Source organism: Suncus etruscus, chromosome 4, assembly GCF_024139225.1.
Source record: "Suncus etruscus isolate mSunEtr1 chromosome 4, mSunEtr1.pri.cur, whole genome shotgun sequence".
NCBI classification, from domain to species: domain Eukaryota; kingdom Metazoa; phylum Chordata; class Mammalia; order Eulipotyphla; family Soricidae; genus Suncus; species Suncus etruscus.
In genome coordinates, this window is record NC_064851.1 from 27,727,282 (window position 1) to 27,755,217 (window position 27,936).

At 35.6% G+C, this 27,936-nt stretch overlaps 1 protein-coding gene across 2 annotated transcripts; it reads right to left on the reverse strand.

Annotated features, from left to right (window-relative positions):
• Nucleotides 1-27,886, reverse strand: CRYZ (crystallin zeta). 2 transcript variants are annotated; one of them, XM_049772076.1, is made up of 10 exons: nt 27,793-27,851; nt 20,623-20,672; nt 20,391-20,514; nt 18,558-18,710; nt 14,407-14,570; nt 6,655-6,706; nt 3,553-3,702; nt 1,513-1,614; nt 1,296-1,391; nt 1-898 (listed from the first exon to the last, which is right to left on the reverse strand). In XM_049772076.1, exons 3-10 carry the CDS (start codon nt 20,499-20,501, stop codon nt 734-736), a joined length of 993 nt encoding a protein of 330 aa, XP_049628033.1. In that variant the 5' UTR covers nt 20,502-20,514; nt 20,623-20,672; nt 27,793-27,851; the 3' UTR covers nt 1-733. The 2 variants fall into 2 exon arrangements, with proteins under 2 accessions (XP_049628033.1, XP_049628034.1); XM_049772077.1 differs by lacking the exon at nt 20,623-20,672 and having other exon boundaries at nt 27,793-27,886.
• Nucleotides 27,887-27,936: the final 50 nt, after the last annotated feature.

The following is a 27,936-nucleotide window of genomic DNA, read 5'->3' on the forward strand; positions in this document are numbered from 1 at the left end:
CCAGATAAACAATGTTTAATATCCTGTGGAACTGAATACAGGTTACTACAGGTTGACAAACAAAAACATCATTCTTAAAATAGCAAATGGTTTATTATGCACAAACTGTTAAATATCCATTTAGAAAATATGTACCCAGAAGCCAATTATATCACTTATAAAATTAATGTCTTCACTAATCATTGTTATTAAACTATTAACATAGTAAAATGTTCTAATATATGAGAAATTTTGAAAATCTAAAATTTCTTTGTACAGTTGTTTATTCTTGCTCTTCTAAAAGATTTTGTAGACTCACATAAAATTAGTTAGGAAAACAAATCCATTTTGCCCAGAAAACCTTGAAAATTCAACATATTTATTTATTAATAAGATAAAACAACTGATAAGAAGCTGTAAAACAAGTGACATTGTTTTGAATTAACATGTTTTAGTCAAGGGGATAAAACTAATGTGATCACCTATCAGTTAGGACCCATTTCTGTGATGCACCTCTGTGCCAAAAGCTTACTAATATGCTATCTTCTACTATCATGACCCCTTAACTCCAATCAAAAGACATAAAAAATATTGCAAGCTCTAAACTAAATTATATTCCAATGCCTATTCTCTCAAGGGCATATTTTGCTTTTAATATAAAAATTCAATTAATCAAATGGATACTATTAAAACATAGTGTGAGTAAAGTTAGGCTAAGAAATCTCTAATTTATGGAAATACATGGAAATGTTATTCACACTAAGAGAAGAATCATTTTTCCAGTGGCCCCACTGCTGTGAATGATATCTTCATGAGCCTGGGCCACTTTATCCAGTGGATACTGAGCACTTATTACAGGTCTCAACCAACCAATTTCCATTCCAGCTTGAAGGGCTGCTGCATATTGCTTAAATTCCTCCTAAGTGAAAGAAAAAGAATTGGGTATCTTGTGGATAGAGAGAGATATGACTTAATTTCCAGTTTTAAACAGCCTCAATATCTAAGAGTTGTAACACAGATTCTTATTAATACCTAGCTTTTTCACAACTTTTACAGAAAAGTAAAAGTTTATTCACATTTACAGCAAATGAAACTCTCTATAGGATAACACATACATCCCAATTTTTCTCATACTCTCAGTTTACAAACTGTCCTAATAATAACTAATAGTATTTCTCAAAAGTGTTCTGCATTTTGAAAAAAATTATATTGTCCTAATTATCTGTTATCAGCTAATCTTTAACCCATTGATAGATAACTAAAAATGAGGCAAATACTATCCATATTAAGATACCGAAATCAGAAACGTAATCTACCTTGGTTGAGGAGTAGAGAGCAACTCCAATTATACTAGATTCTTTTGCCATGGTGTCCCGAGGGTTTATTTCAATAGAACCTCTGTTGCCAACAATCTAATTCAGAAAAAAAGGTATTATATGTTTATATTTCATATGTCTACATTTATATTACTGAAAATAGTGTTAAATTATGGTATAACTTCAAATGGGTTAACAGAAAAAAAAGAATACTTACTATTACTCGTCCTCCATATGACAGAAGACTCAAATCCTTATTAAGATTTACATTAGCTAACATTTCAATAATGACATCAATTCCTTTCTCACCAACAGATTTCTATAAAACATAAGAATACAGTGCTAAATTTATAGACTGACTTATAGGTTTCCTTTTGTGTGTCACCAATCTCTGTAAGATCATAGTGTTATGAAAATTCAATTTTCTTAGAGTTTGAAATCAGCCACTGTAATCAGTCAGTATGGTTGTTCTATCTTGACTGCTTTGACTAGTCCACAGTTTGTTTGTTTGTTTGTTTGTTTGTTTTGGTTTTTTGGACCACACCTGGTGGTGCTCAGGGCTTACTCCTGGCTATCTACTCAGAAATAGCTTCTTGCAGGCACGGTGGACCATATGGGACACCAGGATTCGAACCAACGCCCTTAGGTCCTGGATCGGCTGCTTGCAAGGCAAACACCACTGTGCTATCTTTCCGGCCCCAGACCACAGTTTCTAATGGTTATATTGCACGAATTGACCTAAAAAGCTGAGATTTTTTATTTATTTATTTATTTATTTATTTATTTATTTATTTATTTATTTATTGGATTTCAGTGCCATACCCAGAGGAACACAGACAGGGCGTACTCTTGGCTCTGAATTGAGGTATCATACCTGGCCACACTCAGGGGATCATATAGAATGCCAGGGATCAAACTTGGGTCAGCCATGTTCAAGATAAGAACCCTGCCTTTTGTACCACCACTCCAGTCCCCAAATAGTCTTTTTTGTTAAAAATAAATAAATAAATAAATAATAAATAAAAGAAAAAACGATGAAAAGTTACATGAGAAAGGACACAATATAATTAATCATTAAAGAAATGCAAGAAAAAACACAATGAGATACCATTAGAATGGCCTATATCAAAAAAATATCAAGTGTTGGGGAGGACATAGAAAAAAGGAAACCCTTTTTCATGGCTAGGTAGATGCAAATAAATACAAACACTGTGAAAAACTGTAAGGAGATTCCTCAAAGACCAAAAACAAAGTGAAAACAGAACTCCCATCTATATGATCTAGCAATTCCATTTTTGGTTATTAATCTGAAGAAAATAAAACATAACTCAAAAGATATATACATCCACGCTTATTTAGTAGTATTTATAATAGTTAAGAAAGGAAAGCAATGGAGGTATCCATCCCTCACACACACAAACACACACACACACACACACACACACACACACACACACACACACATACACACGCATTTATTTCAGTATAAAAATGAATGAAATCTTTCCAATTCCCAACAACCTGGATGCACTTTGAGGACACTATGCTAAATAAATTATTCAGAGAGAAGTAAATAACAAATAATTTTACTTAGGAACCTGAGAAAAGGTGAAAAGCATAAATAGGTCATGAATAGTGAGAACAGACTGATGGTTTCAGAAACAAGGGTTGGGAATAGGGTAGACAAAATGGCAGAAGGGAATTGAAAAAGAAAATACTCAGCTATAAAAAGTATATAACATGGGGACATAATATTCAGCATTGGGATAATAATTAATAATACTGTATTATAGATGTGAAATGTATAAAGAAAGTATTACAAATTTATATCAAAAAATTGTTAAATATCTAAAGAAATCCTTTAAAACTACACAGGACTATATATATGTAACTATATAGATATATATAGTCATAAAAAGAAAGAGGAAAGAACTTAAAGAGCTTTTTATTGTTGTTCTTATTATTATCATATTATTAATTTGTTATTATTATTGTTATTATTTGGGGGGAGCCACCCCAGGATTCAGGGTTTGCTCCTGGCTCTTCCTTCAGGAATCAGTACTGACAGGCTAGGGGACCGACCATATGTGATGCCAGGGATCAAACCCAGGCCGATCGTATAGAAGGCAAGTGCCCTATCTTCTATACAATTGCTCCAGCCCTTTAAATAGCATTCTTGATCAAAAGAACTTTAAAAAAACTATGGAAGTCTCCCAAGAGACAAATTTCCTCTTATATAACTATAGAACAATCTTACCTTAATTGCATCAATATAATTAACTTCTCTGTGATTAAACACTTCATGGGCTCCATTTTGCAAAACGATGTTTTGTCCTTCCTCAGTACCAGCAGTGCCCAAAACCCTTAAGCCATAAGCTCTAGCAATTTGGCATGCAGCTAGTCCAACCTGGGAAATAAAATATAGTCTAATTGTTTTTAATTTTGTGCATTCCTGCAAACAACACTTTATCAAGTATATATGTATATATACACACATATCTGTGTACATATACATGTATATTTATATAAAATGAAAAATTTTTGTCTAAGAAATTTCATGTCTAAATGAAGCAGTAAGAACAACAGAAAACTTCTTTTGAACATTTTTAATGTGTCAGAGCACTCAATACTTTCTGTTCACTGCTCTATTGTATCATCATAGTAAGTCTGAACATGCTGACATATATTCAGACAAAACCCACCTAAAGATATTCAGTAATCATTTGGGTTTGGGAATTGAATTAAAAGAATTCAGACTTAGAAGAAAAATAAATTTAAATAAATTTTCTATTCAACTTATAGGTAGTATTTAAAGCCAGACTAGATTAAAATAATAAGACACCCAGATTTAATGTGCTTACTATGAAGAAGAGATAAAATCTGTTAGAAATGTCAATAAAAACCGGATAAAACATATCTGTTCCTATACTAAATGAATGAGATGCTATATAAAGACAAGGCTCACATATTTTTGGAGCAGGGTCTCAGAAACTTGGTGTATGATATTCAATGCATAGTGTTATGCATTGAAGAACATTTCAGACTTATCCCCACTATAAGCCAGTGGCCCCTCTATCCAACGATGATAAGCAGAAATGTCCTCCCAAACTACCAACTATTCTTGGATGGGGCTTGGGGTGATGACATAACTACCCCCTTACAAAAACCACTGCCTTAAAGGAAGGGAACAACATTAAAGATGAGGCATGGCAAAAATAATTAAAATAAAAAAATAATGAAAGAAACTAATTAAAAATATAACAGAATCAAATACTTGAGCTTAAAACGACCTTAAAGACTAATGAAAAATAACAGCATGATGAGCCTGAAAAATGTTGGGTTATGGCAGGAATGTATATGATTTGACCAAAATAATCAATGAAACAAAAAAACTCACTGATGAGTGGGAGGAATATTCTGTTTCATAAAATATGATATACAGTGAGTTAAAATAATTGATTTTGCTACTTTAATTTTCAATTAAAAATAAATATGCCTATATTAAAGCTACACTTTAAAATAAAGATTTAATATAAGCATGTCGTGTACTCTAAAGAGACACAGTAGCTATTCTAAACATTATGTACTCTGTCAACAATTATATTAGTGATATCCTTTCAACAGCAACTACCAGTATGCATTAACTATTTTTCTTCTGTGTATTTTGCTGACAGTAAACAAGGGTATTCCCCATCAACATATTTGGATAATAGCTATCTTCATAAAGACCACAGCACTTTAAATAGCCAGCATAATCCCAAAGGAATTGAATTAAATGAGGACAGAAAGTACAAACAGAATTAAGACAAAACCCAGTGCAGCTTCTTTCTGTTAGGACAGGGAGGATCAGAAGCACTTCACACCAGGCCGCCAGCTTGTCCCTGCCAGCCAAGGATTTAACAAACATAGTCAGCTTTGGGAACAGTGTGGATTTTGCCTTTGGGGAAAAATCATGGCAAAGTGACTGAGCTTTTTACAAGAGGGTAAAAGGAATAAAAAGATTTTCCTTAAACTCTTTTTTTTTTTCCTACTGAAATCTCTTTTCTATGTGGAGGAGCACAAGATGAACTCTGAAAATAAAAAACAATTTAAATAAATGCAACTATCTGACAGATCCTTTAGCAGCTGAGTGGGTTAATTTTCATTTCACCTAAAAATAGTCCCTTCAGTGCAGCTGAACAATGGGAATTTTTGACTAGGTATATATCAGATTATCAGGCTATATAGGTCTTGCTCAATTTTCATAAAGACAATCTTGATGCTTTTGTTTTACAAACTAGGCTGATGTTTTCTGAGATCCTTCAAAACTGGCTTATGGGAAATATATCAGGAGCTGAGTGTGAAGACTTGTGACTCATCTCTAAAGTAATGGAATGAATGTTTTGTAGAAACCGTTAGAGGTTTTTAGGATATAGTCCTTCATTGTCCTCCTGACAATCGTGTCATTAATAGGATTCTTCTTCCAGTCTACTTTGAAAGACACCTTGTCCAGGAAGGGTTAACAAGTGTTCTTAAGGTGAGCTTTCTAGCCCCAGGCCCTTAACTTAAAAAATTCAAAATTCTAGACTCCAAAATTCCTAAAGCCTCCACATGCAGTAGAGAGGTCTTAAGGATTTCTTGTTAAAGTCCATCCTCAAGAGCTCTAACTTTTCCTCTTAAGCTCCTCAGAAGCAGACTGACAGCTAGTTTCTTGAAGAAGTTTCTGACAGGCCCATGCTGGACGATTTCACTGAAGGATTTATTTAATAAATTCCCAGTTCCCCCTCCCCACAGCCCTATTAGCATTTTAAGCCCTGGGTTACAGTGTTAAGGACACAGCTGTATGTATACAATGTGCTCAGAATGCCATCAAAGCACAGCAGGCAAGCAAAGAAAGGGAGAAAGGAAAAACTTAGAACTCAGTGTGGCTTTTGCAGTGCTGTCTGGGAAAAGTAGCACAGGTAAATCTTTAATGAGCCTTAGATTCCTTAGCAAGGGAATAGGGAATTAATATTAACCTTAAGGAACTGTTTAAAATTCTAAATAAATGTCTGATAACATAAAGACTAAAACAAGGTAAGTTTGATCATGGGCTACACCTTTATACTTGTGGAAAATCTAATATAAACATTTCTGGTGGAGTAGTTCTGTTAAATTTATTAATGAAAAAATGCTAAACTAATAACAAGGAATCACCTTCAGAAGAAACAAAATTTAAGGAAACTTAACTACCTGAAGAAAAAAGCCATGTTTGACTATATATATAAACAAAGACACATACACAAATGGCTTTTAAAAATGACTTAAGGCATAATAATGCCAAAGCACAAACATAAGTTCATTTAAAATTAAAAATATATGTATATATTTTTATACTTACTCCTCCACTAGCTCCATGAACCAGAACACTGTCTCCAGCTTTTACATGGGCACTATGAAAGAAAGTACAGATTTATCACCTTACTTTGAAGTTAATTAAGTTTATGTGTTTGTAATTATTCTCAAGGAAATTCTACCCTCAGCTCAGTTCCTTAAAAGAAAACTTATACTAATGCAGCTCAAAATATTCTTCACTTTCCAAAGGATCAAAAATGGCTATTCAAAACCACAGAGTAAACAAAATAAATAAAAATACAAAACCTTCAATAAATGTACTCATTTGACAAGTTTTTTGGTGCCCTATAATGTGCACAGCAATGTGATGTATCCCAAGGTCAAGTATGATTCTTCCAAGAGGCTATGTAGGTATGTAGGTATGTTAAGTGAAACTGCTGAACCTAGAACTCTATCTAGTCCTTCATATATTCTCACAAGTTCCCCCAGAGTCTCAAAAAGAAAAAAAATGTTTATGGTCTCATCTTTATATTGTGGTGCAGAACAATACCCAAGAAAACATAACAGCTGAATTATTTCTTGCCAGGTGTAAATATTTTCACTTTCCTTGCATTTGAACTCCAGGTTGTAGTGCCTGCAAGTTCATCATTTCAGAAAGCAGTGCTGAGTCAGCCAGGTAAAAGAGTAAGAAATACAATAAATCCTGCCCAAAGGCTCCCTTATCACTGTTAAAATGTACAATTCCTCTGGTTAAATGACATGCTGTCTTTACTTCTGGCTCATACCACAACTCTGCAATTATATGGAAAACAAGGAACATGAAGCAAAATAGACTGAGAATGCTTGATCATTCCAGATGGGGCAGGGTTAATGTCACAGGCTAGCAGCTGTGGTTTGATCTAGTTTTGACACTAAATGAGGATCTCTTACTGAAACAATAGGGGTGGCCACATCACAGAGGCATTATGTTCGATCTGGAAGTGAGAACACAGTAACCCAAGGTCCTACTCAAGGCTGCATGACAACTGACAAATGACAATTAAGAAAAAAAATAAAAATACATAAAGTTTTCCCAACACTTTTGCTGGAGAAATTGAGGGCAGTGAGTAAAAGTTTTAAATGATAAACTGAGGCAAATATTACTAAACTACTTCAACAGGTTTTTAAGTAAATCATTGGTGCCAAAGAAATAAAACAGGGGAAGAACTTGACTTACACTACTCAGGTTAGATCTCTGATACCACATTGGTTCTCCCATTACTTTCTGGGAGTGAACCCTGATCTCTGGATGAGAAGTATATCCTAAGCACCTCAGGATGTGGCCCTCAAACAAAAACAATTTTAATATAATTTTTATTTTAATCATACTGGCTTACATATAATTGACAATAATATTTTAGGTACATATTAACATAAAACAGGGGAATTCCCATCACTGAATTGTCCTCCCTCCACCTCCATTCCCATGCTACCTCCCATATCCTCCTCCCTCACCCCTGGGGCTGCTAGAATAAATGGTCCCCTCTGTGCCTAGCTTACTACTTAGTGGTCTTACACCTGTTTGGTCTTGGTACCTCTCTTATTTCCCCCTCTAATTGGGAGGTGGGAATAGATCGTTCAAGTTATGAGTTTGAAGAAGAGAAAAGTAACAAACTGGGGAAAAAAATCAAATATGCCGAAAATGGGCGAAGTCCTTCTAGAGGCTCTCATCCTAGGTTTGAGAGACGAAGGGGAAAAAGAAGGTGAAATACCACAACAGTACAAAAAGAAGTGTCAAATAAAATATCCAGTGAGCACTCCAACAATAAAGATAAGCACCACATAAAAGCCATGGTCTTGAGATAAAAAAAACATGGCAGAGGACATAAAGGAAGAAAAGAAGAAAAAAATATATAAATGGAGACAACTTCAATAACCACACCAAAACAAAAAAAATCGACAAAAAGTAGATAAATAAATAAAATTGTTTTGTGCTTTTTTCCTTTTTTTTTTTTCTTTTTTCTTCCCTCCTGCACATGCACAGTAAATATTGGGTCATTCGAAAAGGAATTCCCTTGGCCTAAGAGATATAGGGTTTCTCCACCCTTGAAGTATATTGTCATGGGATTAACTATAGACTCCTTTCAGGTTCATTTACTCTCCCCTTGGTGCTTTTGTGATGTATGGAAGACTTCTGCTCTGTCCTGGGTGATAACATCAGACCTCTGTATCTAAAGATCTCGGTATCTACACAGGTCAGGGAGTGGAACTTATGATGAAGTCTTTTTTTGTGGTTCTAGAAGTTCTGTTCCCTCAATGACATTTTAATCTGTCTTCTATGGTTGGTGGTTTTGGTCTTTGAGCTGATCCTAGGATGGAGCCTGGGATAGTGTCTTTCGTTATGTTTTCCAGAAGACCCATTCTGTTGCAATTGTCTCACACAGACCTCTGGAACTAGAGATCATGGTTGTTGTGCAGGTCATAGGGCTTTTTTTAAATGAAAAAAGTAAAATACTGGGCTAGATAGACAACTCAATGTACTGAGCACATGCTGTGCAAGTAAGAGGCCTGGATTTGATCTTGGTACGCATATGTTTACTGGAGCACAGAACCTGAGCTCTGGGCCCAGAGAGATAGCACAGCGGTGTTTGCCCTGCAAGCAGCCCATCCAGGACCTAAGGTGGTTGGTTCAAATCCCGGTGTCCCATATGGTCCCCCGTGCCTGCCAGGAGCTATATAACAGAATAGCATACTAACATTATACTACAGAATAAGAAATGCTTTCAAGTATATGTATTTTAAATAATGTAAATATACTCCTCAAACAGTAAAGCACATTTTCCTACTCTTAAATAAAAAGCTAGTTCATTATCTCTAAATGCCCAATGTTATCATGTCAACATATTAACTTGGTTGGTTAGGTCAGATGTCAAGGTTACAGCTAAACATTCTGAATATTCCTGTGATGGTTTTTCTTATTTCTAGTCTTAAACTCTAGTTTTGAGTGTAATTTTTTTTAAATTGTAAGTTGTTTCACATTATTATGTTTAATTCAGCAGTATTTAATTTTTTTCATACACTTCTTCAAAAACATGTTTTTATACCAAACACCATAAAAGTGCCTAAATGTTGCAAGTCAGCCCCTGAAGAGGTTGACTGATGGAGGGATGGAGGATGAGGTCTTTTCCCTCCAGCTCGGAGCACGCGTCTGACACCCTGTTCAGCCGACGGTTCTGAGGTGAAGCGGCGGGTAAACAGCTCAGCTTGTGGAAATATTAGCTTTATTCGGTGGACAAGACTGAAGTCCAAAGCCTCAGCATCAGTTCCAGCCAAAAGCCCCCGTCTTCCACAGACCCTTGCTTTTATCTCCCAGAATCAGGTACTACCCAATGGTGGGAGCAGAATCAGGTGCCACCTTAGGGTGGGAGCAGAATGCCAGGTCACACCCTAGGGTAGGGCACAATCACCGATCAGGGTAGGGGCAGTAACATAATAATCCCATTGAAATGTTTACATACACAACACCTAAATCTCTTCTCCATTTATTGAACTCATTTTAACCAATGTGACTCCCTGTTCCTTCTTGCCTTCTGGCAAAAAGTTTTGAGGTCCTGGGGCCGGAGAGATAGCACAGTGGTAGGGCATTTGCCTTGCATGCAGAAGGACAGTGGTTCCAATCCTGGCATCCTATATGGTCCCTCGAGCCTGCCGGGGTCAATTTCTTATCGTAGAGCTAGGAGTAGCCCCCTGAGCACTGCCGGGGGTGACCAAAAACACCAAAAAAAAAAAAAAAATGAAAAGTTTTGGGGTCCAAATCCAATATTGAGCTTTGGATTGGTTCTGTCTGTTTACTTGCTTTGTTTGTTTACATCCCTCACCTAAGTGAGATTATCTAGTCATCTTTCTCTTTGACGTCACTTAACATATCTTCGAATGTCATACGAGTTGTCCCAAAGAGCATCATTTTATTTTTTCTTGCAGCTGATTAAGTAGTAGTTTATGGTGCAAATTTACTACCTCTTATTTAGCTATTCATTTTCATTGGGACTTGGGTTGTTTCCATATCATTTTATTATTATTATTGTGCAGCAATGAAGAGAGGAACACACACACACACACACACACACACACACACACACACATATATTTAAATTAGAGGTTTTATATCCTTAGATAAAAATAGATGTATTGAATCAAATGCTATTCTATTTTTAGCACCTAGAAAAATTGCCATACCATTTCATAAAAACTCTAGAATTTGCCAACACTAATTTCTGATTTATATGAGCTATATCATTCCCAAAAGTGCAAGGTGATTTCATCATTGTAATTCTTTTTTTTTTTTTTTTTTTTTGGTTTTTGGGCCACACCCGGCAGTGCTCAGGGGTTACTCCTGGCTATCTGCTCAGAAATAGCTCCTGGCAGGCACGGGGGACCATATGGGACACCGGGATTCGAACCACCACCTTTGGTCCTGGATCGGCTGCTTGCAAGGCAAACGCCGCTGTGCTATCTCTCCGGGCCCTCATCATTGTAATTCTGACTTGCATTTCCCTTATAAGTGGTGCTGAATATTTTTAGACATTTCAATTCAACTCTTTGGACAAATTCTTTGTTTGAATTTTATGAGTTCCTTTTGGACCTTGGTATTTATGAACTTATCAGATATGACGTGCAAATATTTTCTTCCACTCAATAGGATATATTTCATCGTGCTGATTTCTTTTAGTTTGACACTGTTCCAACTGCTGTTGGAGTCAAGATAACAAAGACATCTATCAAGCCAATGTTGTAAAATTTTGCCTACAAACTTATTTTTTATGCTTTCAGATCTAACATATAGGTATTTTAAAATATTTCCTGTGCATATGTTGAACTACTTTTGTAACTATCCAGTTTTCCTAGTAGTATTTGTTGAAGAGAATTTTCTTTTCTACACTGTATGATCTTCACCTGTGTGGAAAATTGACTGCCTATATGTGTCTACTTATTTCCAAGTTTTATATTTCATTTCTTTGGATCATATGCCTATTTTATGGTATGATACCATACTGTTAATAATCTAGCTCTCCAATATAGTTTGAAGCAGATACCATGGTTCTTCTAATCATTTTGCCTTAGGAATGCTTTTAATATTTGGAATTCTTTATGTTCTCATATAAATTTCAGTAATGTGTGTTCTACTTCCTTAAGGAATACCATTAGAACTTTGGTAGGTACTGTATTCAGTCTGAAAATTTCTTTGAGAAGAAATATAAGTTTAACAATGCTAATTCTTGTGATCAATGAACAATAAATACTCTTGCTATTTCTATCTTATTTTTATTTCTTTGAACAATGTTTTATAGTTTTCATGTACAAATCTTGTACCTCTTTTGTAAATGCCTACATATTTAATTATTTTGTTGGAGAGTAAATAAAATTATTTTATTGATTTCTTTATCTCATGAAGGAGATTTATAAATAAAATTAATATTTACACATTTCAATTTAAGTAAAACAGATTACCTTCCATAATGGGGGGATCTCAACCAATTAGCTGATGGCTATTATAGAACAAAGACTATTTCCTCTGAACAAGAGATTGTGTCAGAAGACTGGTTTAACTCTTCCCTATCTACTTTATTAGAAAAAGAGAGAAGATATATATACACAGAGACACACATACATAGTCACACATCACTATCTAAATTGATTAAGCATTTAGTTTCTACCAAATTCTGTAGTAAGAGCTTTATATGTATTAGCTACTTAATTCTCACCACAGCCCTATAAGGTAGATGACTATATTTTTCAAATCAGTGAACTGCAAGTAAGAAAGTGAACTACTTGCCCAAGGTCACAGAGCTTCACATCCTAGGTGAAAAAGTACTTTAAACCTTAGATTCTGAAACTACAAGTTATAAGTAAACATAGGGCTTGGGAAAATAAAATTCAGTAGAAACTGAATTTCTGAACATGAAATGACTAAAACTTAATTCAAAACTAACCACATACTGAATCCAAGGTATTTCTGGCAACACATTCTTATACTGCATTTCTCAAGTGAAAAGGGGTCATAAGTGAAAAAATTTTAAGAACCCCTGTTCTAAACTAGCTTTCTAATCTTCAAAGCCCATGATCTTAACAGATATGTAAGGATTCCATGACCTCTAGCCTTCTTTGGCTTTGAGATACACTTTCTTTGGTATTCTTAGGATTTTGTCTCCTGTCTCTGACTACACTATTAAATGATGCTCATCAGGTTTTCCTCTTAATCCGCTGTTCTTTTCTCTCCATGGGATTTCAATCACTCTCACCTTGTCTACTTTCACCTATATGCTGATAACTCCAAATTTATCTCTCCAGCTTTTAAGATTCAGACTCTTTCATCCAAAGGCTGCTGGACTTCTCTATTACAAAGTCTTACTCAGTTTCAAGTTCAAAACTGAACTTAAGTTTTCCTTCAAAACATTGCTTCCTTTTCTTTGTCACAGTCAAATATCATTCAAGCAGGCAGGCTTTTACTTTATTTTATTTTATTTTTTGGTGGTAAAGAGGTAGTAGGGAGCCACAGCTGGATCCATGCTGGGGCTCAAAGAGCCCTATGGGTGCCAAGAATCAGATCCGTCATGCAAGGCAAGAGCTTTATCTGCTGCTATTTCTCTGTTTTCCAGCTGACAGTTTCTTAAGCTCTTCTTACTCACATACAGTAACCAAGTTTTTCTGGTTTTACTCCCAGACATCTCTTCTGCAACCACGAGTGTAACCCTAAAGAATCTTTCTGGACGATGTTCCTAGAAAACCAAAACCCTCCCATCTCTCTCATTCCTGTCTTTAATCATATCCTTCACACAACAGGTGTGATCTCAGGAAAAACAGGTATCACTCTCCTGATTAAAACATTTCAAGACACCAGTGCTTGTTTACAGGATAATGTACAGACTCTATATCCTAGTTTATTATAACCCTAAACATACCTATTTAATGATAACAAGTAGCATTTACAGATTACTTTGTTCTACCTCATTCTTTGCCGCTTTTCCTTTTGAAATATTCTATCTGACAAAATCGAACTTCTTTGCTCTTTCAGATACCAGGATTTTTTTCTCATACAGACCAGTGTATTCCCATCATATAGATTTTCTTTCTTTTCTTTCTTTTTTTTTTTTCAGGTACTGTTACCTAGCTAATTCTCTCTGCTTTTTAAATACAGAAACTGTAGCAAAAATGTGTATTATCACTTCACAGCCATGGAAAATAACCAATGGTTCCAATGGTTTCTAACGTGTACTTTAAAATTGTACAATAAGATACAGTGACTAGATAACAGGGTTTTTGAACCAGGGCCTTAAAATAGTCAAAGTTTTATACCTTGACCACCTCATCATCATCAATATATCTCTTGTTATTCCCTAAATCCCTATCTCTTATCACTGTTTCTACATTATATATAAAAACTACTCTTATATTTCCATCTTCTCGTACTAAACAAAGAGCATCTTGAAGACAAAAATAGTCTTTTGCTTTCTTATTACCCCAGTAATTAAAACAATCTTCGACCTTAGCAGTTTTTACTTTATGAATGTTAAAGAGCATTACATGAGGGAACAGAGATACAGTTCAATGGGCTGGAACATATGCTGTGCAATAGATCCTCAACTCAGCATGATCCCCCAAGTACAGCCAGAGTGATCACTAAGCAATGCCAGCAGGACCCATTGCCATCAACAGAATAACTATATGGTAACGCAAAAATGACAAATGGATGGTAGGGAGAAAGCAATCAATACCTCTCTCCTCTCCTATTAACAATACAGTCAACAGAGTGAGTTATTACCTGTGAAGCAGAGCTCGATAAGCAGTAAAATATGGGATACCAATGGCTGCTCCTTGTTGAAAGCTCAGTTTCTCTGGTAGTGCATAAACAGTATGGTCTGAAGCAAGAGCATACTCAGCATAGCCACCAGTGATCGTGCTGGTAGTAAAAACTCTGTCACCTTTCTTGAGAAAGTAATAATTCAGTAAATGCATCATGAATAAAAATGACATCAAAGGGTTATGATTATCTAAAATGCAGCCTTTTAAATTAATTTACTTCTTATGGGGTCAGAGAGATAACACAGAGGTAAGATATTTGCCTTGCATGGGGCCAATCCGGGACGGATCAGGTTCAATTCCTGACATCCCATATGGTCCCACAAGCTTGCAGGAGTAGTTTCTGAGCATAGAGTCAGGAGTAACCCCTGAGCCTCACTGGGTGGCCCAAAACTCAATCAATTAATAAATAAATAAACTGCTAAAAAATTAATTTGCTTCTTTGGTTTTGGGGGGTAGGGGGAATCACCCAGTGTTCCTTGATCCTGATTTCTTGCTCTGTGCTCTAGGATCACTCCTGGAAGAGGAGTGCAAGGAACTGAACACTTGAACAGTGCCTTGCCTGCTGTATAATCTCTCCAGGCTAATGAACCAATTATTAAACAAGTGACTTTTTGAGGCTAGACAGTAATGAGTTTTGGTTTGTTTGTTTTATTTTTTGTTTTTTTTTGGGGGGGGCACACCTGTTTGATGCTCAGGGGTAACTTTTGGCTAAGCGCTCAGAAATCACCCCTGGCTTGGGGGACCATATGGGACACCGGGGGATCGAACGGCGGTCCTTCCTTGGCTAGCACTTGAAAGGCAGACACCTTACCTCTAGCGCCACCTCTCCGACCTGGAGTTTTAATATATTATTTCAACATCTGTATTTTTATAAAAGTAACTATAAAATAAAAATCTTAAATGTTTTATGAAATTAATACCATTAAGAAGAAAACTGAAGATAGGAAGAAAGAGAAAAGAAAATTTTTCAGAAAATTTTCAGAAAAGCCTTAAGGTAAGTACTTTACAATATGTACCTTATATAGGTAATTATTATATATTACATATAAATATATTATATAACTATTATAAATATAAATGTATATAGATACAGATATTATATATTATAAAGATATTATATGATGAGAAAATTATATTATATAGATGAGAAAACTAAGCCTCAAATAAGTTCTGAAATTTTCTCAGATCAAAAAGTTAATTTGTTGCACTTCAGGGAAACTATTGCTTTTTCCAAAAATACTTGGGAGAAGAAACAAAATGCTCAATATCTTCTATAAGATTTACAACAAAAAAGCAGCAAACTTGCATAAACCAAGACAGGCTCTTTACTTTCCTGTCTACCGGAAACGAACCAAACTCAATACATGTCTGTATTGGTCCTTGTTAGTGAAAAGCAAAAGATTCACTAAGGCTGAGGCAAACACTAAAAATATCAATGATTGATCACTATGCCTACCTGCCCACTCCAACATCTACTCCAATTACTTTATCTTTAAAAAATAACAACTATTCCTTGGAATGAGTAAAACATTAAAGGAATAAATCTTAATATGTTTTAGTTTTCCATATCATAAGTAAATCAGAAAAATGTAATTGCCCTATACTGTTCATCAGAGAGCCAAAAGATGAAAGTGGTACCAAGGACAAAGCACCACAACAATGTTATTTGCAAATGGTCAAGGATAACTATGAGAATATCAATCCTGTTTTTAGAGTTTAAAAACATGATAATTTGATTTCAATTCAATTCAAATATGTACAAAAAAGTCACTATATACAAAGCATTACTTTGCATTCTGTGAAGGGTAATAAGACAGTCCCCTTAAACCGAAGTAATTTAAACCCTAATGGAAAGAAAGAAGGAAGTAATAATTACAAAGCATGGAAAATATGAGGAAACACCAGAGAGTTAAAGGAAGGAGTTGACTCTAAATTGAGGGAATATAAAACAGCTTCATGAATAAGCTAATATTTGAGACTGGTCGTAAAGGAAAGAGAACAAGACTTTTAAAATTAGAAAGGCTGAGTTGTCAGTGGCGAAGAAAAGAAACTAAAAGAATAGGGTCAGAGTAAATAATGAAAAGGGGACAACACAGATACCCCAATTAATTTTTTTATTTTAGTTTTGACACCACACCTAGCTGTGCTTAAGGTGCTCCTGGTTTTGCAGTCAGGGATCACTGCTGGTGGGCTTGGGGCCCATCTTGAATGCTGAGGATCAAAACTGGATGGAAACATGCAAGGGAAGCACCATACCACCTTTACTAATGATTCTGGCCCCGGATTCCCCAATCAATAATTAGTTTCACATATAAAATTACATTTCAGAAGATAAAGTAAAAATAATTGAAAATTAGAGCATAAAATTTCCTTAACTCATACTTGTCAGTTTAACTTTCATTCTTCCAAGTGTAAAAAAATACAATATAAATGAGAGTGATAAAAGTGTATGGAGAGACAGGGAAGAACAATTCATGAATAATCTACAGGGTAGGATAGATCAAAGGGCTGGAGCACAAGCTTTATACCTGAGAGGCCCAGGTTCAAGCCCTGAAACTAATCTTCATTGTTCCTGATTACTAGCAAGACAACCTCTTGAATATCAAGCCAGGTACAACTGCTGAGCACTGCTGGGTATGGTCCTCAAACAAACAACAGGGCAAATGGAATGGGAAATAAGGGTGGAAAATAAGCAGGAGACAGAGCATGGCAAATATCAAGTAACAAATATATCAAGTTACATGTAAGAATTACATCCTAGAAAATCATCATTAAAAAAATCCAGAAATTTCTATAACCAAAGATTCCTGTATTGTTGACCATGTAGGTCAGTCATGCTTCAACTCAAACTTCTTGATGATAAAAAAAATGTTCTCAGTCTGTGATGCTCAGTTGGATAGCCACAAGACAGCTGGGGTCAATAAGAATCTGAAATATTGCTATTATAACTGATATATATTTGTTATTTAAACCAATTTGATTTTAAAGTGCCACATCTAGTTAGTTGGTGGCTACTATTTTATATACCCTAAGGCCAAAGTACAATAGAAGTTCTAAGCTAAATATATTATACATGATTATTGAAACCTGGGGGCATGCAGGGATCACCATCAAGAAGATATGGAACATAAATAGCAGAGGCTTGAGTGACATCAAGATCTAAAGAGTAACCAGAGGGGAAAAGGGCTGGTAAAAGGATTCCTGGAGCAGCAGGGAGATGGAGATCAGAAGAAAATGATGTCATCAAAGCTAAAGAAAATTAATTTTTTAAGAAATAGTGGATGGGAATGTCAAATATCAGAGAAAATTCAAGAGGAGATGACATAAAAGGCCCATTAACTCCAGAAATAGAAAGGCTATTAGTGACATTAGCAAGACTCATTTCAGTAGAGCAAGGGGACAGAAGCCAGGTTGCCAAGGGCTGGAAAGTAGAAAGCCATAGGAATTGGAAGGCCTTCCGCAAGGAAGGGGGGAAGATGGGAGAACATTCATCTTTGTTGAAGTATGATTTGGGTAGATTGTGCTGTCAAACCTAAGCAAGTCAAGGGATTGTGAGGAAAGACACTAAAGCATAAATACACAATGTATGTTTTATATGTCTTTTTGGATGATAAAGAGTAAAAGCCCTGATCATAGGATTTTCATTTGACTCAATCACCTTGGTGTGAATCAGGGCTCTAAAGAAATGTATAATAACCTTGGTATTTTCTTTATCTTTGATTTATTATTCAAAAGCATTGGCATGTCCTTTATTCTGTGAAGCTGAATTATAGAATGAATGAAAGATTATGCTAACTTGTGTTATTGAGAGTTAGGATACAATATAATTTCCTTGTTTGTTGATATTTCTGTTAAATCAAAAGTATCACAATTAAATTCTGTGAGGATGTAAAAGAACATCAATTACCCAACATTCATTCCTAACCATGCAAATAAGCAAAAGTGTCTGAATCAAAAAAAATTAGTTTTTAACTAGAGGAGTACCGCAAGTGACAGAAATCATGTAAGGGGGCCTTTAAAAGACATATATTGTCACATTTTAAAAGCTACCTTAAATTACTTTAAGAAAAACTATTAAGCTAAAATAAAAATAATTTTAAAATGTGATACCTTGAAAGTAGACACATTATCTCCAATAGCTTCTATTATCCCAGCTACATCTGTACCAGGAGTATAGGGTAAGAGTGGTTTTCTACTATAGGTTCCAGAACGAATATATGTCTCCACTGGATTAATACCACAAGCATGTACTTTTATTAGAACCTGCAATAACAATATATCTGATTTCACAAAAAGCACTTAGACATTAATTCACCATCATGCCAGGACTACACTGATTATGAGGGTAGTACAAATGGACTTTCAACAAGCACCTGTTTCAATACAGTAAACCAACAAATAAAAACCTAAGAATAAATGGCTTATAAGCCATAGAAAACCATATTCCAGCTTAACAGTGGTAAAAATATTTTGTGGTAGAGAACACAGTGTGCTCATCTAATGCTATTTCTTCCTCCTCATACATAAGAATATTATTTTCTAGCCTCTCTCATAATGATGAGTAGTCACAGGGCTGAGTTCTAGCAATGGCTAAGCAGCCACTCTCAGACCTGACCCATAGTAACCTTCAGAGGCAATCCATATTGTGCTTCTTTTCTATGTCACCTCAGAAGACAGGTGGACAAAAACACTGAATGGAAGGAGCTATGATTCCTAAGTATTGCAAGAGGCCAGTTACCCACCAATATTTTAGAATTGGGTTTAGTGAGTAAAAAATAATTTTCTATTTCTGAACTCTAGAGATTTCTAGGTTAGGTCTACCACAAAAATTTATTTTCTTTCATATAGAATGATTAACTAGGCTATACGATAAAGAGAAGATTTACAAATAGTGGTATGTGAATGAAGCTTTAAGGAAAACTGAAAATTTTTTAGAATAGAAGAAAAATTGTCACTGACAATGATTTACACTACATTTAAATTCTCTTGTTTTATTGCCACCTTGTTGTGGAGGGAAGGCACCCTGGCAGTGCTCAGAGCTTACTCTTAGCTCTGCCTTTAGGGATCACTAATGGCAAAGTCAGGAAACTATACAGGGTGCCTTGGCTCAAATCCAACTCAGCCTCATGCAATGTAAGCTCCCTACTTGCTGCTCTATCTCTCTAACTCCTGCATTTAAATTATCTTAAAACCACGTGCAAGAAAACCTCACATGTACATATTATTTTCCTATTATGCGCAAAATAAAAATCATGGAAGTCTGTAACAGTATAATGTGTTTAAATTACCTTTACTTTGTGCAGAAAAATCCTACTATAGTACATTTTCCACTTCAATTTTTTTCAAGTTGGGCTATTTCTGTTTGTATATTTAATGAATCATACTTAGAAATAAGTCATCTATGTCATAATATATACATATAGAATATAAACCTGGTCCCAATTTAATATATTAATCACAATTGTGAACTGCTTCCTCTGAAAATGAATTTGATGCGTTAGACTCATAGGTGTCCTCAAATTACAGCCCACAGGCTACATGCAGCCTGACGAAGACATTTATCTGGCCTGCCAGGTATTTTTGCAACTGCTATTTTTCTACTTCAAAATAAGAGACATTACTATGTATAGGAATTTGTTCATAGTTTGTTTTTGTTTGTTTTTTTTTTTAACTATAGTCTGGCTCTCCAATAATCCGAGAAACAGTGAACTGGCCCCATTTAAAAAGTTTCAGGACTCCTATAGAGTTTAGAGAGTCATACTCAGTGTAATCATTTTACTTAATTTTGTAGATACCATGAGACTTAAGTACAATTTTTATAATATAAATTTAGGTTTTTTTGTGGTTCAGGACATTCAACCTAGGGTTTCATGTAATGGAGATATATACTATATATCACAGAACTATATTTCCAGCTGCTTATTTTAAAGTCATTATTGCCACCTGATTGCCTTTTGGAAATGGTACTGCAACATCTGAATGGAGTTTTAGCACTTCTGGTCCACCAAATTCAAAAACTCTGATAGCTTTCATCAACTTCTGTCCAGTCGCCATAGTGATCTAGATGCTAAGAAAAAAATAATTGTCATATTGTAATATCTAGGCTATCATCAACTTTTCCCCTGGAGGGACAGATCAAACAATTTTTTTCAAACAATTTAAATCATGAGCTTACTGCTGATCTCATCTCATATTAAAAGATCTTTCATCTTGCAAATCCTTTGGCTACAAAGCAAAATACTTTGTATTACTTCCTGTAGAGATTCAGTGCTTTCAACAAGGGAATCAAACATGCAAACAAAAACATCTGAATAGACATAGCATGATACAATGGCTTGGTTTTTCTTTTGTGTTGACTTTAAATTTCAATCAATATCTTTGAAATTTTAGATCAGTTTTAACACTAATATTTCTTCTTGTATGAAACATTTCAAATACAGAGAAAAACAAAGACCATAATAAACATATTGACATGCCATCTCAGATTTAACATACATTTTTTACTTCTAAAACCTTACAGAAATTAACAAGTCCCCCAACTCCTTGGCTCACCCTTTTAAGAAAATTATAAATTGGGGCCGGGTAGGTGGCGCTGGAGGTAAGGTGTCTGCCTTGCAAGCGCTAGCCAAGGAAGGACCGCGGTTCGATCCCCCGGCGTCCCATATGGTCCCCCCAAGCCAGGGGCGATTTCTGAGCACATAGCCAGGAGTAACCCCTGAGCGTCAAACGGGTGTGGCCCAAAAAACAAAAAAAAAAAAAAAAAAAAGAAAGAAAATTATAAATTAAGTGCTTCTCATTCCCTAGCCTCATGTTCTACATCTACTCCATGCATATGAATTAATAAATACTGTTACTGTCTTGCATGTTTTCCTTTTATCTTATTGTTGTGGGGTCTGTGAGACTTATAGCTTTGCTAGGAAATGGGCATCAAATCAGGGCTTGAAATATGCAAACCATGGACTCTATTACTAGAGTCATCTCCAGCCCAAAATTTAGTTTTTGATATTTCTTTAGCATCAAAACATTTGGTTTTATAAAATCCATCCGTTACAAAGAGGGAAAACCATTAAAAATGACAAATACTCTTTTGCATGTAAGCTTTTATAAAGTACAGATTTACCATTCTGTCCTATCACAGTGAATATTAAAAAGAAGGAAACTCACAATTAAAATCTAAGACATAATGAGCATCTGTCAAAATTAGGTAACTTTAGAAGTCTGAACCCATATTTATTATATATTATATATAACCCATTTTATTATATATCTATATTATTTTGTGTTATTTATTACAATTTCTTTAAAGTAATCACATCAAATATACTCTGCCATAACCTAGAATATATTTGTTAGTAATTTCTGAAACAATAATTTGCCTCAACCACATAAAGCTGAAAATGAAAGTTTTGCAGAACTAGAATTTGAGATGAAATAATTCAATTTTTACTGTGTAAAAGTTCAAAGCAGAACTTTAGAACAGAAATCTTGCTTGTTATAAAATGTTTTTCAATGGGGCTGAAGAGATGGTACAGATAGTAAAGTCCTTGCCTTATGGAGCAAACCAGGTTTGATCCCATAGACTGCATATGGTTTCCTGATCACATCAGAGCCAGGAGTAAGGAAGGTCTGAAGCACCAAGAGATGTTGCCCAAAACAAAATAAACAAAAATTTGGGGGGCACAAACTATGACTCTCAGGGGTTACTTTCCTAGCTATATGCTCAGAAATAACTCCTGGCTCGGGGAACCATATGGCACACTGGGGATCGAACCAAGGTCCCTCCTGGATCAGCCACGTGTAAGGTAAATGCCCTACAAAAACCTCTTCAATAACTGGTTTTGGGAAAACTAGCCATCTACATGTAAAAAAATGAACTCAGACCTCTTTCAAACACCTTGCATAAGAGTCAAATCAAAGTGAATTAAAGACTTTGATAGCAGATCTGAAACCATAATGTACATAAAGGAAAACAGGAATAAATAACTACCTATGACACTGAAGGTAATGGCATCTTTTTGTTTGTTTGTTTTTTGTTTTTGTTTTTGGGCCACACCCGGTGACGCTCAGGGGCCACTCCTGGCTATGCGCTCAGAAATCTCTCCTGACTTAGGGGATAATATGGGATGCCGGGATCAAACCATGGTCCCTCCTAGGCTAGCGCGCACAAGGCAGACTCCTTACGGCTAGCGCCACTGCTCCAGCCCCAGCTAATGGCATCTTTAAGGTTAAAACATCACTGGCCAAGTAAGTAGAATCAAAGATAAACAAATTGGACTATAAGAAGTTTCTGTACCTCAAATACAGTGAGCAGAATACAAAGAGTTCCCACAGAATAGGAGAAATTACTTATCCAGTATTTCTGATAAGGGGTTAGTATCCAAAATATATAAGGGACTAGTAGAGCTTAACAAGAAAAAAATCATACAACCCCATAAAAATAGGGAGAAAAGATGAGGGTAAAACTTCCTCAAAGAAATACAGATGGTCAAAATACATATAACAAAAAGTTCCACATCATTAATTTTCAGGGAGATGCAAATCAAAACAACAAGATATCATCTCACACCACAAAGAATGCCACACATCAAAAAGAACAAAAATAAGCCAGTACTGCTGTGGATGTGGAAAGGGGCTCTTAATCACTGCTGGTGAAAATGTTGACTTATCAAGCCATTTTGGAAAACAATGTAAGCATTCATCAAAAAAAATCCATAAACTGGGGCCCACGAGGTGGCGCTAGAGGTAAGGTGTCTGCCTTTTAAATGCTCGCCAAGGAAGGACAGTGGTTCGATCCCCCAGCTTCCCATATGGTCCCCCCAAGCCAGGGGCAATTTCTGAGCACTTAGCCAGGAGTAACCCCTGAGCATCAAACAGGTGTGGCCCGAAAAAAAGAAAAGAATGAATTGGCAATGTTTAAAAAAAAAAATCTATAAACTGAGTTTCCATTAGACCCAGAAATAATCTTCCTGGGAATATAACCTAGGGGCCCCAAAACACAATGCAGAAAAGGAATCTGAAAAGGCACTTCTATATTCATTGAAGCACTATTCATAATAGCCAGAAACTGGGAACAACCCAAGTGCCCAAGAAAAGATGGGTAGATAAAGAAACTACTATGATACATCTATACAATGAAATCTCTACAGCTGGTAATAAAAAATTAAGTCATTAAAAAGCATCATGCTTAGTAGAACAAGTCAGAAAGTAAAGAGACAACAAATTGGTTGTATTCATTTATGGGATATGAAAAAAATAGTATAAATAAAAACAAAGACAAGAGAAATAGGTGGTGTGAGTGCAGTTAGTAAGGAGAAGAGACCACTAAGACAATAATAGCTGGAAATCAAGAACTGGACAAGAACTAAGTGCCAAAAGGAGCTATATTGATATGCACAATACTCTTCCAGTAAGAATACTGCAAACCACAGTGCCTAAAAGGAAAAAAAAAGGAGAGAGGGGGAAGAGAGAGAATAAAATTGACTTAGAGGCAGACTGAGGTGGAGGGTAAAGGACAGAAAAGAAACTGGGGAAATTAGTGGTGGAAAATGAACACTAGTGAAGGTATGAATGAGGGAAGATCATATAAATGAAACTCAACCATCAATAATATTTTAATTCTGTATCTCAATGTGAACTGATTCCATAAAAATAAACCCTTTATTTAAAATGTTTTAACCAACCTAGTGACTAATGAAAGTTACTTGTCTAATACTAAAATGTTGTTTAGCAATAAAAACATCCATTTTTTTTTTTTACACCACACCTAACAGTCCTCCTAGCAGTACTCAAAGATTACTCCTGGCTCTGTGCTCAGTGATCCCTCATGTGGTGCTTGTGGGACCATAGGTACCGAGGATCAAACCCTATCTCTCTGGCCACCTAAAAAACATCTTGAATGGCAGTGCAAACAAAAAGGGACAGAAGCAGACAATTGACATAAAAAAAAGTGGAATTTAATCATTAGATGGACTTTCTTCACTTTGTGTGGCAGTCGGATGGATAGAAGTCAGCAACAATTATTCATGAAATATAGTAATCACATTCTTAGGTGAGTAAACAGTTACTATAGATGAGATGATGACCAAAATCTAGGACTAGTGAAAGACAGGCCACCTCATGCTGACACAACATTCCCACAATTATATTTCCACCTGGGTTTTTGCCCAAGTTTTGAATTTCTGGCCAAGACAAATAGATGAATATTTATTTATCTATATTTATAGTCAAGAATTTCTATCCAAGAAATATGGATGGATGGATGTGTGAGTGGATGGAAGATAGGGATAGATAGATGATGATGATGAAGATAGATGATAGATAGATAGATAAATGGATAGATGATATATAGACAGACAGATAGATAGATAGATAGATAGATAGATAGATAGATAGATAGATAGATAGATAGATAGATAGATAGATAGATAGATAGATAGATGATATATAGACAGACAGATAGATAAATGGATAGATGATATATAGACAGATAGATAGATGATAGATGATAGATAGATAGATTAGATAGATAGATAGATAGATAGATAGATAGATAGATAGATAGATAGATAGATAGATAGATAGATAGATAGATCTTTCTAAATATAATAGGCTTGCCTACAGTAGAATTTTTGTTTTAGGAAATAAAACACAATTCTTGAATTTGAAAACTGGACTCCCACTTGTGTTAGATACAAAGCAAGCATAAAGAACAGAATCTGGCAAAAGTTTGCTACTGGTATGTAAGATATCATTGTTTTCTTCCCATCTATTTTCCTTTAAAATTTTATTTATCAAAATATTTTGATTCTACAATTCTATAATCATCTTGAGTTAATGCAACAATTTTATAGGGCTCTACTTATAAAAACAAGCCTTTAACTCAGAGAGGTAAGAAAAGCCTAAAGAAAGCATTAACACCAAATACTGTTATTCACTGAAAGTGTGTTTTGAAACATTAGCCATTTATACTCTACTAATTCCCGAGAATTAGTCTCTGTCTCTGCAGTAGATACAGCTCGTTCTGTGCTCTACTGCATCTCCATATGCACAAACTCAAATTCATACACCATGGGAGATGAAAAGCTCTTTCCACTTTCAGTGTCTATTTCCTAACATTATCTTTCAAATAATCATATCTACTTTTCCACCAAGAAACATTACTACTATGCCCCCAAAATAATTTCAATCATAAGAGTGAAGTTATAAGAAACCAGAAGCTGTCAAAAATACTTAGCACTGTGATCTTAATCCATCTCTGGGCTGGTGTGGAAAAGTTGAAAACCTCTGATCATTCTGTTTATCTGTGGACAAGCTGTTATAAAAAAGGCTGAAGAATGCTGAAGGGTACTGATCTATCTTATATGTTCTTCCCTTTACATTTTGACATTTGCTAAAATGAGAAAGAGATAAAAGTAGAAGGCTCAAAGACAGACAGACACACACACACCACTGCTTTCCCAAATACTACCATCATTCCTTAGCAGGCTTGTAAGGAGATGGGGCATAAGAACATTGACAGCTCTGTCTTCTACTGTGTGTTTCTATTGATCTCATTTTCCCAGAAACCTTTGCTACTCTGATTGATCATGCTCCAATTTGCATTTGTTGTTTGTGAACCATCTCAATAACCCACATGGTCACTATCTGCTTCATAACAGGACAATTATATAAAAAGTAATAATGGTGGAAGGAGGACAACATTGGTGGTGGGAATGCCCCTGATTCAATGTCACTATGTACCTAAAATACTATTATGAATGATTTGTAATCTACTTTGGTCAAAAAAACTTTATTAATATAAAAAAAAAGTAATAATGAAAGTTAAAAGCATGAGATCCCCATCATGATCATTCTAAAAACACTGTGCTATCTTCTAAAAGAGTCTTTTTCCTCCAGTGAACAACAGTAATGATTAGAACCACTGCTTAATGGTGTGCAGAAATGTTAATAAAAAATAAGATCACCAGTTTAGGGATGAGAAAGTATCTTAAGAGATCAAAATTACCAGAGTCACACAGTAGTAGCACTAGAACTTTAATGTTTTAAATGTGTTTAATGCTTTAAATGTTCTGTTTTAAATGCTGTGATATTTACCCCTTTAATGTATGATATTTTTACTTTTCACCTTTGAAATACTGAACAGCTCCTTGACATCTTAGAAGTATAATTTTTGATAGTGAGATGGAGTGCGTTAGGAATACAAAACTGAATTTACCTGCACATAAGATTATATATTTTATTGTTAAAGCATCTGCTTTGAACTTTTTCAAGACTCCATAAATCAGGAAGTCCACTGGAGAATTGAGATTTTAGTAGGAAAATGAGTAATTTCCTCATCTGTAAAATAGATCAAAATTTTCAAGCAGCAGATCCTTGTAAAGATTATTGCTATAATATAATATAATATAATATAATATAATATAATATAATATAATATAATATATATATTATAATAATATAATAGCCAGTAAGTGCATGGTGGTATTCCTTAGCATTTGGTAAATTTCGTTATTCAGACCAAGACATTTACAGTCAGACCAGCGACCACATCACTGTATTCCTTAACTAAATTATACCTATAACTAAATTATTCCTATTTGCACTCCAGAAGTTGGGAGGTCGGTGCTTGGAGGGATTTCACACTGATGATGATCACTCACTGACTGTCCTTACAGGGAACAGTCCAAACTTCACCTTTAAAATGGTTCAATCATTAACACACCAAGATGAGTCTCCTCTAATACTAGATAATAATCACCTAACAATATGTTAACCGAGTGACTATCTTTTTTTTCCTCTAAAAAGTATTAAGAGATTGTGTCCCAATCAAAAAGTCACACTTTGCTCTCCCAAAAGGGGACAAGATTAGTGTTCTTGCAGGAGGCTTGCCTGCAGAGAGATCTTTAGGAATTCTGAATCTGCAGCCTCAGTGCTGGGAAATAGACACTGGGATGCAGGCCAGCAAGTTGCAGAGGCCGCACTGTTGCAGGAATGAATGGCCCAGCTCTGACTGCAGCTCCTAAATTCCACAGGGAAACTGGCACCACCAAGTACAGGGTGCGGGAAGGGCTCATGAGCGCCCCCAAGTGTGAGTTCCAAAGCAGAGCCTGTTAGAAACCAATGGTGGATCTCTGGCTGAGGGGGTGGAGGGTAAAACGACCAGATAATTTTGTCACCTCGAAAGTTGTCCCTTAACAGAAACGACTGAGCTACAAACATTGACTTCACAAGTTCATGGAGAGAACCCCAGATCTTGGAGAGCACCCAGCGCAGAGCTGGGGCCAAATCAAGATCAAGCCTTAGAACTAAGGGGCGTTAGGCCGCCTAAATCTTTTAAGCCACCTACCTGGTCACTAAATGGGAGCGAACCTCCCGCCTCTTCGAGCTCCCCTGGGATCCCCCCCCAACAAAGAGCAGCACTCCTCCGAATCCACGCCGCCCGGTGTGGCCCCGCCCACAGAAAAAAGACTCGAGACTGTCAGGAGTTTGT